The sequence below is a fragment of the Rhinopithecus roxellana genome, chromosome 16, assembly GCF_007565055.1.
Source record: "Rhinopithecus roxellana isolate Shanxi Qingling chromosome 16, ASM756505v1, whole genome shotgun sequence".
In the NCBI taxonomy this organism is placed as follows: Eukaryota; Metazoa; Chordata; class Mammalia; order Primates; family Cercopithecidae; genus Rhinopithecus; species Rhinopithecus roxellana.
Window position 1 is genome coordinate 341,646 of NC_044564.1, and position 13,848 is coordinate 355,493.

Consider the following 13,848-nt stretch of genomic DNA (forward strand, 5'->3'; position numbering starts at 1 on the left):
CAAACCATCCCCCAAAGCCCTTCTAAATTCTAAGAAGGCAAGCAAAATTATTGTTAATAAAATGTTTAATGTTTATTATGGCTAGCCTATTAGCTTACATCAAATTTCTGGTATGGTAGAGTTGTAATTTTTTCTATCAGTATTTACACATTACATGGGAATCCTGAATAATCTGTGTATAGTGTATTTTGTGCCTATTGGGCCTTAAAGCACAATTTTACTACTTTCAGCAGTTCCAGAGTACTATAGTTATTTGGGATTTTTGTTGTTTTCTTGCTTTCATTTCATTTTTCAACCTGCTGGTTGGCATGTCCAAATTGTTTGATAAGGGGTGCTTTGCCAGGAAGTAGCCAGAAATCTCACATAATTGTACAGTTTCAGAAACAGGAGCGCCTTGGAGGCCCTGTATACAGGAAGGGTCAGTTAAACTAGATAGAGAAATGACTTTTGGTATTAAAAAGCATTAGATAAATATCCGAGGTTGTATGTGTTTTTGTGCACCTATTTCTAGGAAATAATTATGAAATATAAATGGCTCATTCCTTTAAGTGGAGAATTTTTAGAGTGAACCTTTTTGGAAAAGCTGCCTGAAGCTGACTCTAGCTGGCACTGAGTCAGTCTTTGTGAAGAGAAAGCCAGTATGCTAGCTAGCTGTCTGGGGTGGCATTGCAGCATTTTTTTCCTCTTTGGCAAGAAGTCATACCTGGGCTTCTGGAAGTCAGGGCCTGACTGGAAGGAAACCTAATCTGAAAATTACATGATACAAAAGCAGCTCTATGACCAGAAGGGCTGGGGACAGCTTTCTTAAGATGTCAAGGAACTGACTATGTAAGCACATTGTTTGATCCACAGACTCTTGGATCATTGTACAATTTGTGTTTTGAGGGGTGCAACGTTTGTCTGTTGCTGTAACCCTGCTGTGTGTTCCCTGCATGAATAAAACAAGTGTGGGAGCCTCTTTCTTGATCAAGAAGATCAAGTTTCTTCATGTGCAGGGGTCAGTAGCCCTTTTCTCTAAGGGCCAAATAGTAGGTTCATTTGGCTTTATAGCTTGTTTTATATAGTCTCTGTCACAACTAGTCTGCTTGGCCATTTTAGCACATAAGGAGCCATACATAAATAAATGAGTGTGACTGTGTTCCAGTAGAGCTTATTTTACAAAAACAAGTGGTGGGCCAGAATTGGCCACTGGACCAACGGTTCCCAACCTCTGCTCTAGAGCCTTGAGGCAGATTTTCATATCATTTTGTATCTCCTCAGAACTACATAGATACCTTGAGTTCTGAAAATAAGGTTTTGTTTTGTCTGCCTTTCTTCTCAGGTCGTTGTGAGTGTTGTAACAGCTTTCCTAATAAAGCAGCAAAGCCTGTTAAGCATCAACATTTATTTTTTAGAAATTATTTCATGTGGAAGTCCTCTTAATGTTTGTTTGGGTGTTTTTAGTACTCTTTTCTTAGAGAATACCAAGGATTTTCTCTTGATTCAGAACCATTAAGGTTGTGTTTGTGAAGCTATCTAGATATATGTACTTATTACCCCTATTCTGGAAGGCACCAGGCTATGTGCTACTTCACATTGGGTTTGCCTTTCATAGGCTGCTCCCTCTTCTATCTACAAGGGTCTACTGTCGCTTCCTGTTGCTATCTCCTGACTTGCCTATAGTGTAGTCTCTTAATTTACCCTTAATCAAAACTTAATAGACCTGGGATTGAAATGCTAGTACACATAATAACAAATGAACATCTGAGTAAATACATAGACATTTTCCAGTGCACTTTGACTACTCAGAAAACTTGACTTAGGCCAACTTTTTATAGCTTAACTGTTTTTAGATAGATGAAACTGATGGTTCCAAAGAAATAAGGTATTGCAACAAAATTTCAAGGTATGGTAAATAAAATCTGAAGAACTTCACATCATAGAAGCCTGGTAACATGTCAGTCTTTTCCCCAAACATTGAAAAAGAAGAGTGCAATGTTTCTCCATATTTCTGAAGTTTCAACTCTGCGCCCCTCTGCTTTTTCCCCAGCCTGTATTGACTCCTGTCTTCTCTGAAAATAGCTGCATTGCCACACTTTATATTTTATTATATTTCATCCTCTAGTGTTTCATGCCTGTGTCCTAAGTAAAATTGTAAGCACCCTGAGATTGTGTTATAAATCTCTGAATTTTTCCCTATACTACCACCCTAGAACATTAAAGACTGCTTGATACCCAGGAAGTTCTTAATGGCCATTTGATTACTCGAATGTTAACATTTGTTTCAGCTACATTTATTAAACTGTTTGATTGTCTCATACTGTGAAAATATCTGGATTTAATAAAAATTATTTTCAATTTATATTGCTTTAGACTACTACGCTGCCAGAAAAACACATAGTTCTCTGGGAGAGTAGATAAAGGAAGAGAGGGACTAAAGTCTAGTAACCTAATATAAAGGTTGCAAAAGACTTGATGTGTTTTTTTATTTATGAGACTGAATGGGTAGCAGGAATCGAATATAGAGCCTAGAATTTTACCTCTTCAAGAGATGGGTTTGTTACTTATATTCCTTTGGTTTAGGAGTTGTGGTTTTTGATCCTTTTCTTCAGAAAAAGTTAGAATGTCTGAAAAGCCTGGACCTCTTTAACTGTGAGGTTACTAACCTGAATGACTACCGAGAGAGTGTCTTCAAGCTCCTGCCCCAGCTTACCTACTTGGATGGCTATGACCGAGAGGACCAGGAAGCACCTGACTCAGATGCTGAGGTGGATGGTGTGGATGAAGAGGAGGAGGATGAAGGTGAGTAAACTCAGCATCCAGTGAACCTGATGTCTGCCTTTCAAAGCCTCTGATAAAAGCTATTGGATGTTGGCCAGGCGCAGTGGCACACACCTGTAATCCCAGCACTTTGGGAGGCCGAGGTGGGGGGCATTGCTTGAGCCCAGGAGTTTGAGACTAGCCTAGGCAACATGGCAATACCTTGTTTCTACAGAAAATAGAAAAAAAAAATTAGCCAGGTGTGGTGGCACATACCTGGAGTCTTAGCTACTCAGAAGACTGGAGGCAGAGGTGGGAGGATCACTTGAACCTAGGAGTTTGAGGCTACAGTGAGCCATGATTGTGCCTCACTGCACTCCATCTCAGAAGACAGAGAGGCTGCCTCAAAAAAAAAAGCTACTAGATGTTCTTACTATTGAGGAAAATTGTGTGTGCACGCGCGTGTGTGTGTATATTTTTTTTAATGTAGGCATTCCATTAAATTGATAGCCTAGGCCTATTTCATAAGCCCCTGGCCTCAAGGGATCCTCCCACCTCAGTCTCCCCAAGTGGTGGGATTACAGGGATGAGACATTGAACCTGGCCCGAGAAGCATCTCCTGAAGCCTACAAGCTAGTTTAGGATGCTGCGCATGTTAAACTGTAAACCCCTTACTCTTACAGGCTTGCCACTCTGCTGTTTTCAAGTCTTCCTACTTCAGGGGTCTTCAACCCACAGGCCACAGACAGGTACCACTCCATGACCTGTTAGGAACCAGGCTGCATGAGCAGTGGGGAAGCCTCATCTGTATTTACAGCCACTCCCCATTGCTCATATTACTGTCTGGGCTCCACCTCCTGTCAGATCAATAGTGGTATTAGATTCTCATAGGAGCACAAACCCTATTGTGAACTGCACGTGTGAGGGGTCTAGGTTGCATGCTCCTTTTGAGAATCTAATGCCTGATGATCCAAGGTGGAGCTGAGGTGGTGATGCTAGTGCTGGGGAGTGGCTGCAAATACAGATTAATATTAACAAAGAGGTTTGACTGTACAGAGATCATAATAAATCAATTGCTTGCAGACTCATCAAACCCTATCTCTGAGTAGCAAGTGACAAGCTGCATCTGGTGGCAGGCTTTATAGTGGCAAGTGAGTTGGTGTACTTCAGTTGTACAGCTGCATCTGGTGACAGGCTTTAAGTCAGAATCTGATGCTTAATTTAGTCCGTGCCTGGCCTCCCCATTTTTTTATTTACCACTTCCATCCGCACCTCTTTCCTGCACTGCGTATTCGTCTAAGTCACAGTTTTGGTAGGCCCACAAGCTAACCCTATCCAACATGAGTAAAAAACGTCGCTGGAGAACTTCTTTGTAAAGGGGGAAAGATCCAATAATGAGACAGCGGAAGAGAAGACTGCCAGTGAAAAGAAAGCTTCATTGAAAAGAAAATACCAAGAGTTCTCCTTAAATTACAGGTTCATTGCAACAGATGATTCACATTCTCCAAGCCCACTTTGTATAATATATGGCAACCAGCTATCCAACAAAGCCATGAAACCTTCGAAACCGCTTCACTGGTTGGGCACAGTGGCTCACGCCTGTAACCCCAGCACTTACGGAGGCCAAGGTGGATCACCGGAGGTCAGGAATTCAAAGACCAGCCTGGCCAACATGGGGAAACCCCGGCTCTGCAAAAATACAAAAATTAGCCAGGCATGGTGGTGCATACCTTTAGTCCCAGCTTCTCAGGAGGCTGAGGCATGAGAATTGCTTGAACCTGGGAGGCAGAGGTTGCAGTGAGCCGAGATTGCGCCACTGCACTTTAGCCTGGGCGATAGAGCAAGACTCCATCTCACAAAAAAAAAAAAAAAAGAAAAAGTTGTTTCACCACTTGGAGACCAAGCACCCTGCATTTAAAAGACAAGCCTTTGGAGTTTTTCAAAAGAAATAAATGTGAACATGAAAAACAGAGGCAATTATTGAAAGCTTCCACTTCATCAAATGTGACTGCAATGAGAACATCTCATTCTTAGTGGCTAACTACATTGCTAAAGCAAAGAAGTCCTTAACTAACTGCATTGCTAAAGACGCCCTTTACTGTTGAAGAGTTGATCCTGCCTGCTGCTAAGGACATTTGTCATGAACTTTTAGGAGAGGCTGCAGTTAAGCTGCAGTTCAAAAGGTGGCACGTGTTCCTCTTTCGGCTAGCACCATAACTAGATGAATTGATGAAATAGGAGAGGATATTGAGGCACAGTTGTTAGAGAGGATTGATGAGTCACCGTGGTACGCAATACAGGTTGATGAGTCTGCCAGTGTTGACAACATGGCAACAATGCTTGTTTTTGTGCGATATATTTTCAGGAGGATGTGCATGAGACTATGTTATGTGTACTTCGTTGCCAGCCAACACCACAGCTGCAGAACTATTCAAGTCTTTTGAATGATTACATATCAGGAAAACTGAATTGGTCATTTTGTGTCGTATATGCACAGATGGAGCGGCTTGCATGACTGGACGGCTTTCTGGTTTACTACTCAAGTCAAAGAGGTCACTTCTGGATGTGAGTCTATGCACTGTGTCATCCTTAGAGAAATGCTGGCTAGCTGATAAATGTCACCTGAACTTAACTTTTTGCAGGATGTGATTAAAATTATCAACCACATTAAAGTACATGCCCTTAACCCGTGTCTGTTCACACAGCTCTGTGAGATGGATGCAGAGAACACTTCTCTTACACAGAGAAGCGAGATGGCGTTCTAAAGGTGGATCGCTGGCCAGAGTTGTTGAGTTACGAGGCCTGCTCTAGAGATTTCTTTTAGAATTAACAGTCACCACTAGCAGAACATTTTAGTAACACAGAATAAGTGGTAAAACTTTTTTTTTTAAGTTCAGGGGTACATGTGCAGGTTTGTCGCATAGATAAACATGTGCCATCCCATCACCTAAGTATTAAGCCCACTGTCCATTAGCTAGTCTTCCTGATGCTCTCCCTCCACAGCCCCCACAGGCCACAGTGTGTGTTGTTCCCCTCCACGTGTCCATGTATACTCACCATTCAGCCCCTACTTATAAGTGAGAACATATGTTATTTAGTTTTCTGTTCTGAGCATTGGGATTTTTGACATGTTTCAACCAGTAGCAGTGATTTTGAAAGAGCCTGAGCCAGGGCCGCCTTTCTCGCAGCTGGTGCATGATCACCTATCTCAGCTTTCAAAAGAGTTTGAGCATTACTTCCCAACCACAAAAGACCCCGACCTGGGAAGGAATGGATCCACGACCCATTTGTGAATAAGCCAGGTCAATCGACTTTGTTCATGCTTGAAGAGGATCAACTGGTTGAGATCGCAAATGGCAGTGGCCTTAAAAGTATGGTTTGAGACAACTTCAAAATCTCTATATTCTGGATTAAAATCAAGGTGGAATATCCCAAGGTTGCCAAAAAAGCACTGAAAAACCTGCTTCCATTTCCAGTATCCTATCTTTGTGAAGCAAAGGTTTCTGCAGTGACAGCAACCAAAACAAGATTATGGAGTATACTGGACATAAGCAGCACACTTCGGGTGTCAGTGTCTGTCATTGCCCCCAGATGAGACTGTCTAGTTGCAGGGAAAACAAGCTCAGGGTTCCCACTGATTCCACATTATCATGAGTTGTATAATTATATCATTATATATTACAATGTAATAATAGAAATAAAGTGCAGAATAAACATAATGCATTTGAATCATCCTGAAACCATCCCCCAACCCCCAGGCTGTGGAAACATTGTCTTCCACAAAACTGGTCCCTGGTGCCAAAAAGGTTGAGGACCACTGTCCTACTGTACTACAGTCATCATCTTGGGTAAATACTTATCTCTTGATTCATAGGGCCTGACACTTAGTAGGTACTTGGTACCTGTTTGTTATTGCCAACTATAAATAAAATAGCTTTCCCTTCCATTGACATATGACCAGAGTTTTAAAAGGTAATGATTTCAAATAACTATATGTTAGATTCCGTTTTTCATTCATAAGGGAAATAATCTCTGATCATAACATAGAATTAAAAGATGATTTTCAGTAGTTTTGGCATTTGACCCAGAATGTTTACATATTTTACAGATTTCCTGATTTTAAGACGTAACTAATACTTTCTACCCAAGATATCACTCCTGATAAGTTTGTGTTTTCTTTGCGTGCTGAGTTTGTTTACTCTCAGTCACTCTTAGAATAAAACACTTCTTACTTCCAGGTGGCTTAGAGCAGAGTTTCCAACATTTTTGGCACCAGGGACTGGTTTCATGGAAGACAGTTTTTCCACAGATGCGGGAAAGGGGTTGGGGGCAGCAGCTGAATGGTTTTGAGATGAAACCATTCCACCTTAGATCAGGCATTAGATTCTCATAAGGAGTGCACAGTCTAGATCCCTCCCATGAGCAGTTCACAATAGAATTTGCACTCATGAGAATCTAACAGGTGATGGGACAGGAGGCAGAGCTCAGGTGGTAATGTTCACTGGCCTGCTCTTCACCTCCTGCTGTGTGGCCCAGGCCACGGACCAGTGCCAGTCCTGGGAGTTGGGGACCCCTGGCTTAGACGAAGCAGAATGATTAGTTTTCACATCAGTCAGTATAAATACCTCTTTTCTTTAAAAATTAGCACATACAGCAGAAATTATCAACAAAATAGAGGAAGAAAAGAAGGAGTTTGGGTGCAATTAATGGAAGCATTTTTGCAGTTTTATTTTGAAGCATATTGAGACAGGCAAAAGTTAATGAGTTATAAGGTGGTAAAATGGATAGAGAATAGGACATCTCACCTACTTCCAAATGTTATGTCCCTTTGTCCCTTCTATAGTTTTTCCATTTTTCCTAAAAACCGTTTGTGCTTGTTGTCTTTTTAAGTTCATCTCAAGGACAGCCACATGTGCAAGAGCTGGTAAAGGACATTCCTTGGAAGGTGGGGGTCAGTTCCTGAGAGGAAAGATGGATCAGCCAACAAATACTGGAGCATTTCCTATGTGCCAGGCACTATGGAAAATAGTGATTAAAAAAAAAAAAAAAAAAAAGATTCCTATCCTCTTGGACCTTACAGAGAAATGGTTATATATTTTTTAAATCATAAATAGGCTATGTATGGTGGCTCACACTTGTAATCCTAACACACTTGGGAAGGGTGAGGAAGGATGATTGCTGGAATCCAGGAGTTCAAGACCAGCCTGGGCAACATAGCCAAACCCCATCTGTACAGAAAAAAATTGTTTTAAATTAAAAATCGTAAATAATAATTGCAAGTAAGCAAAGTGTGTTGTAATGGAGAAGCACCACATACTCATGGTGAGAGCCTATGACCTGACATTGGGAGGTCTGGTGAGTAAGACTGCCTAAGCAAGTGATGTTGACTGAAACTCCAAGGTGGAGTCAGAGTTAGCCAAGCAAAGAGGATGGAAAGAGCATGCAGAGACCAGGAGGCAGGTGAGAGCATGGTGAGCTCTAGGACCCAGGAGAAGCAAGAACTGCCACACTAGCGGTCTGCACAATCAGGTAAAGATGCAGGTGCCTCTCAGCCTCCTGTCCCCTGAGTCACGGGGTTATTATGGGTGTTTCTCAGGTTTCTGATTTGAGCAGCTGACTGTGACTCTGGTGGTATCATTACCCAAGAGAAGGTACATGATTTTTTTTTTTTTTTTTTTTACTTTTTACTGTGGAAAATTTCAGACAGTAACAAAGGTAAAAATAATAGCGAAACAAACCCCCATGTTCTTATCACTCAGCTTCAGCAATTATTGATCATAGCTGATCTTGGTTTATTCCTGCGTACCCTTCCCTTCTTCCCCACTCTATATTATTTTGAAGCAAATCTTAGCCATTGTATCATTTCATCAGCGAGAATTAAAGTGTTTGTCCTGTCTACTAGGACTTCTAGCTCTCTTGATTTTATGGGACTCTACTGGACAAAGGGACTGAGCTTTGTCTCGTAGTAGAAAGAAAGTGACTGCAGTTCGTGGCCTTACCAGCATTTGTTCTGTGAGCCAGCCCACAGATCCTCAATACCTTGTGCCCTGTGGAGCATCGAGGATATTTAATGAATCCCTTTTGGACTGTTTTCAGAAGGAGAAGATGAGGAAGATGAGGAGGATGAGGATGGTGAAGAGGAGGAGTTTGATGAGGAAGATGATGAAGATGAAGATGTAGAAGGGGATGAGGATGATGATGAAGTCAGTGAGGAGGTCAGTGCAGCTGTTTTCTACCTTGCTTCCTATTTGTAATTACAACAAAAGCAAGGGTTTCAAAAAGATGACAAAAGAAAAGAAAAACACCTTTTGAAGAAATTAGTATACCTGTGAATACATTTACAATATGAATCTGGCTAATTTAGTTTTTGTCTGCCTTTAAATAACTACTAAATGGAATGCCTACTGAACTCAAACTAGTACGGTTCCTGGCTGTGCAAGGTAAGTTCTGGCCCTCTGGGGGAAGGAATGAGTTGAGTATTCAGTATGGTGAGAAAACTGGAAATGTTGAGAATTGATGGTATGTCTGTTCCTTCATTGAATTGTAGGGAAGTCTATGTTTACCAAGTCTAAATTTTTTCTTGTATATTCAGTTTAATTCAGTAAATATATACCTGCTATGTTAAAGAGTTGGGGGTACAAAATGAAATGAGATTGTGGTGTGCCCTGAAAGAGCAGATAGTCTGGTTTGTAGAATACCCAATAATAGAGGATCCCTGAGGAAATGAATGCTATACGAGGGCAGGAGAAAACAGTGTCTTGACTTTGACCCTCAAAGAGGTTTGAGAAACAGGCAGACAACATTAGTTGTTAACAAAACGCATCCTCTTTTGTAGTATAAAAATAAGGCTAGGGATTTGTGTGATCTCATTAGGTGTATGATTGACATTAAGGTTCTGAAAGAAGCTTTGTATATGAATGGGATATAGAAAGGAATTTTTGTCTAAACCGGTTTTGAAATTTGAGATTTTAAGATGATTTCTTGAATTATCCAAAGTTATATACTAATTAAATATCTAGCAAATGAACTGCTTGCTTCTTAAAAAAGTTTTTTTTAGAAAAATTATAAAGCACATTAAGGAAAATCAGTGGGTCTTGGTACATCAAAGTAGATAAAAATAACATTACAGTTTCCTGCTTGATTGATATTGTCGCATTTATTTGTACTTAGTTTGGCAGAATTTGTACTATTTGCACTTTTCAGTTTGGCAGAATTAATCTAATGTTAGGCTGTTTGCTGTTCTTTAGGAAGAAGAATTTGGACTTGATGAAGAAGATGAAGATGAGGATGAAGATGAAGGTGGGCCTAATGCATGCATTTTGATCATTCTCAGTTAAAAATTAGATAAAAACATCCATTATTTAGAATTTGATCCCACTGAGAAGAAAATAAAATACCCTTGGCTCTGGCGGTCTACACACACATTCACGTTCTCGTTTCTATCATCCCATCAGTGTGTCTGTGCTGGTGCAGGCTCCTTGCTGCTACAGCAGTTATTCCTGTCTGATGGCATGGGTCCTGTTGGTCTTCAGTCTTCATGGGTTTTTTTGGGCGGGGGGTGGTGGTGTTTTGAGACAGAGTCTCATTCCGTTGCCCAGGCTGGAGTGCAGTGACACTATCTCGGCTCACTGCAAGTTCCGCCTCCTGGGTTCACGCCATTCTCCTGCGTTAGCCTCCCAACTAGCTGGGACCACAGGCGCCTGCCACCACGCCCAGCTAATTTTTTGCATTTTTAGTAGAAACAGGGTTTCACCATGTTAGCCAGGATGGTCTCTCTCTCCTTACCTCGTAATCAGCCCACCTCAGCCTCCCAAAGTGCTGGGTCTAATTACAGGCATGAGCCACCATGCCCGGCCTGTTGTGTTTTTTGAGATGGAATCTCACTCTGTCGCCCAGTCTGGAGTTCACTGGTGCAATCTCAGGTCACTACAGCCTCCACCTCCCAGGTTCGAGCAATTCTCTGCCTCAGCCTCCCGAGTAGCTGGGATTACAGGCATGCACCACCACACTTGGCTAATTTTTGTATTTTTAGTAGAGACAGGGTTTCACCATGTTGGCCAGGCTGGTCTCGAATTCCTGGCTTCAAGTGATCCACCCACCTCGGCCTCCCAAATTACTGGGATTACAGGCATGAGCCACTGTGCCTAACCTGGTCCCCATGTTTTAAATACGTTTTTAGGACCAGTCATTTGGTTTACTGCCAAGTGTGAGGTTTCTGTGTTTGGGAGTTATTTCATTTAAAAAAAAAAAAGGCTTTAATAATTGAACCATCATTTTCAGGATATATAAACAGATGTAGCAGTTTCCCAGTTTTATCAGTGTTAGTCCTTTCCCCACTACAACCAACACGAGTGAAATAGCTGTTACTTAAAATTTAATACTGTTGAAAGTATGCCACCCTGGACAACATAGACCCTGTCTCGACAAAAAATTTAAAAGTTAGCTGGGAACGGGTGGGGTGGCTCATGCCTGTAATCTCAGCACTTTAGGAGGCCGAGGCAGGTGGATCTCCTGAGTTCAGGAGTTCGAGAGCAGCCTGGCAACATGGTGAAATCCTGTGGTGACACGCAGTCAAACCCAGGAGGCAGAGATTGCGGTGAGCTGAGATCACACCACTGCACTCCCCTGGACAACAAAGCAAGACTCTGTCTCAAAAAAAAAAAAGTTAGCTGCTCATGGTGGTACACGCCTATAGTCCCAGCTACTCGGGAAGCTGAGGTGGGAGAACTGCTTGAAGTTGCAGTGAGGCTGTGATGGTGCCGACGCACTCCAACCTGAGTGACAGAGGGAGACCTTGTATCAAAAAATAAATAAAAGTCTCATGGTTGTGTCTCAGAATCAGGTGTTCACTGTGCTTTTGGCTCATGTTTTCTCAGCATCCACTTTGTGTCAAGCTCTCAATTACATTTACACTAGATATTACCCTGGTTAGGACCTGGTCACTGCCTTTAAGAACCTGTATGATTGGGAGACCGAGGCGGGCGGGTCATGAGGTCAGGAGATCGAGACCATCCTGGCTAGCACAGTGAAATCCCATCTCTACTAAAAATACAAAAAAATCAGCCGGGTGTGGTGGCGGGCGCCTGTAGTCCCGAGTCAAGATCGCACCACTGCACTCCAGCCTGGGCAACAGAGTGAGACTCTGTCTCAAAAAAAGAAAAAAAGCTGTCTGAAATACGATTTTAACATATAGTTAATTTCATTAAAATAACCATGATTTTATTAGTTGAAAAAGTTGGTCTATATGTAAGTCTCTGTGTCTCAACTACATAATACTCTTAAGAAGTTCCTTTATAGTTAATACTAGTTTGCTACAATTTGAGTCTTAACGATGTTCCATACTAAGTGTTTTTTGTGTTATTTAATTCTCATAGTAACATTTTAAAGTCAGTACCATTGTCCCCATTTTACAGATGAAAAAGACTTAAAGAGGTTAAGCTTGTCCGAGGTCACTTGAAAATAAGCATGGCTTGAAGACATGCTAGATAGCACGAGGGTTTTTGTTTTGTTTTTTTGGAGACACAGTTTTGCTCTTGTCACCCAGTTGGAGTGCAGTGGCACAATCTCAGCTCACTGCAACCTCCACCTCCCGGATTCAAGCAATTCTCATGCCTCATCCTCCGGATTACAGGTGCATGCCATCATGCCTGGCTGATTTTTTTTTTTTTTTAGTAGAGACAGGGTTTCACCACATTGGCCAGGGTGGTCTGGAACTCCTGACCTCAGAAGATCCGCCCGCCTTGGCTTCCCAAAGTGCTGGGATTACAGGCATGAGCCACCGCGCCTGACCAGCTCAGGTTATTAATACGCATTTTAGTAACTGCTAGATTTGTAAAAAGAAGGATCTGGAAGAAAACACCTTAAAATTGAGGAAACTGGATTAACTTTCCTGTGTGAGTTGAGATGCTGCTGTGCATTTTGCTTTTCTTGGTTCTGTGGTCACCACTTAAATACTCGCTATTAATCACCTATATTAATCTGATCAAGTTTACATTGTTTTATCCCCTAACTGTCAAAAACTTTGTTGTTGCCTTCATTGGCAGTAATCCTAGCAAAATGCCTTGCCACTGTCCTAAAGTCAATTTTTGTTACTGTTCAGAGGAGGAAGAAGGTGGGAAAGGTGAAAAGAGGAAGAGAGAAACGGATGATGAAGGAGAAGATGATTAAGACCCCAGATGACTTGCAGAAACAGAACTGTTCAGTATTGGTTGGACTGCTCATGGATTTGGTAGCTGTTTAAAAAAAAAAAAAAAAAGGTAGCTGTGATACAAACCCCAGGACACCCACCCACCCAAAGAGCCAAAGAATAGTTCCTGTGACATTCCGACTTCCTTCCATGTAGTCCCTCTTGGTAATCTGCCACCAAGTTTGTGGACTTCACCCCAACAAAATTGTAAGCGTTGTTAGGTTTTTGTGTAAGACTCTTGCTGTAGCGTGGATAGCTGTGATTGGTGAGTCTACCGTCTGTGGCTACCAGTTACACTGAGATTGTAACAGCATTTTTACTTTCTGTACAACAAAAAAGCTTTGTAAATAAAATCTTAACATTTTGGGTCTGTTTTTTCATGCTTTTCTTTTTAATTATTATTATTTTTTTTTTACATTAGGACATTTTATGTGACAACTGCCAAAAAAGTATTTTTAAGAATTTAAGTGAAATAAACACGTTACTCTTTGGTAAAGCCTAGTTGTATGCTTACATTTTTAAATTACACTCTCATTGTAAGCTCATGTTAAAACACACCAAAGAACTGGTTTATTTGGCATTTTTATATTAGTAGTTGTTGAGGGCAATTGCACAAATGTGTAGGATCTTTAAGCATTTAGATCAAATCCTCATTGATAACTGAGGAGTAAATGAAGCATACGTTTAAAAATAATGTTCAAAATGGAATACTGTGGTGCCCTGAACACCAGTAAAATAATGTTAGGTTTCAAGTATTATGTGAATTAAGGGAAAGAAGATAGTGTAAAGCAGAAGGCCTTCACCAGAATCCCAAGAGATCTGAATTCTAGTTCTGACTCTGCCACTGATTTTCTCTGTGACCTTGTGTTGACTCTGGATCACCTCCCAGTCTGTAAAATTGAGGGGGTGTGACCAAATGGCTT

At 41.4% G+C, this 13,848-nt stretch overlaps 1 protein-coding gene across 2 annotated transcripts in view; it reads left to right on the forward strand.

Annotated features, from left to right (window-relative positions):
* Window positions 1–13,421, forward strand: part of ANP32B (acidic nuclear phosphoprotein 32 family member B) — a 31,714-nt gene extending 18,293 nt beyond the window's left edge. The window contains exons 4-7 of one of the 2 annotated variants that reach the window (XM_010357637.2): window positions 2,592–2,781; window positions 8,836–8,954; window positions 9,987–10,038; window positions 12,839–13,421. In XM_010357637.2, the coding sequence (XP_010355939.1) occupies window positions 2,592–2,781; window positions 8,836–8,954; window positions 9,987–10,038; window positions 12,839–12,906 (429 nt within the window). In that variant the 3' untranslated portion in view covers window positions 12,907–13,421. The remainder of the gene's footprint in view (window positions 1–2,591; window positions 2,782–8,835; window positions 8,955–9,986; window positions 10,039–12,838) is intronic. The other variant, XM_030919556.1, reaches the window with a different exon arrangement.
* The last annotated feature ends 427 nt before the right edge of the window (window positions 13,422–13,848 follow it).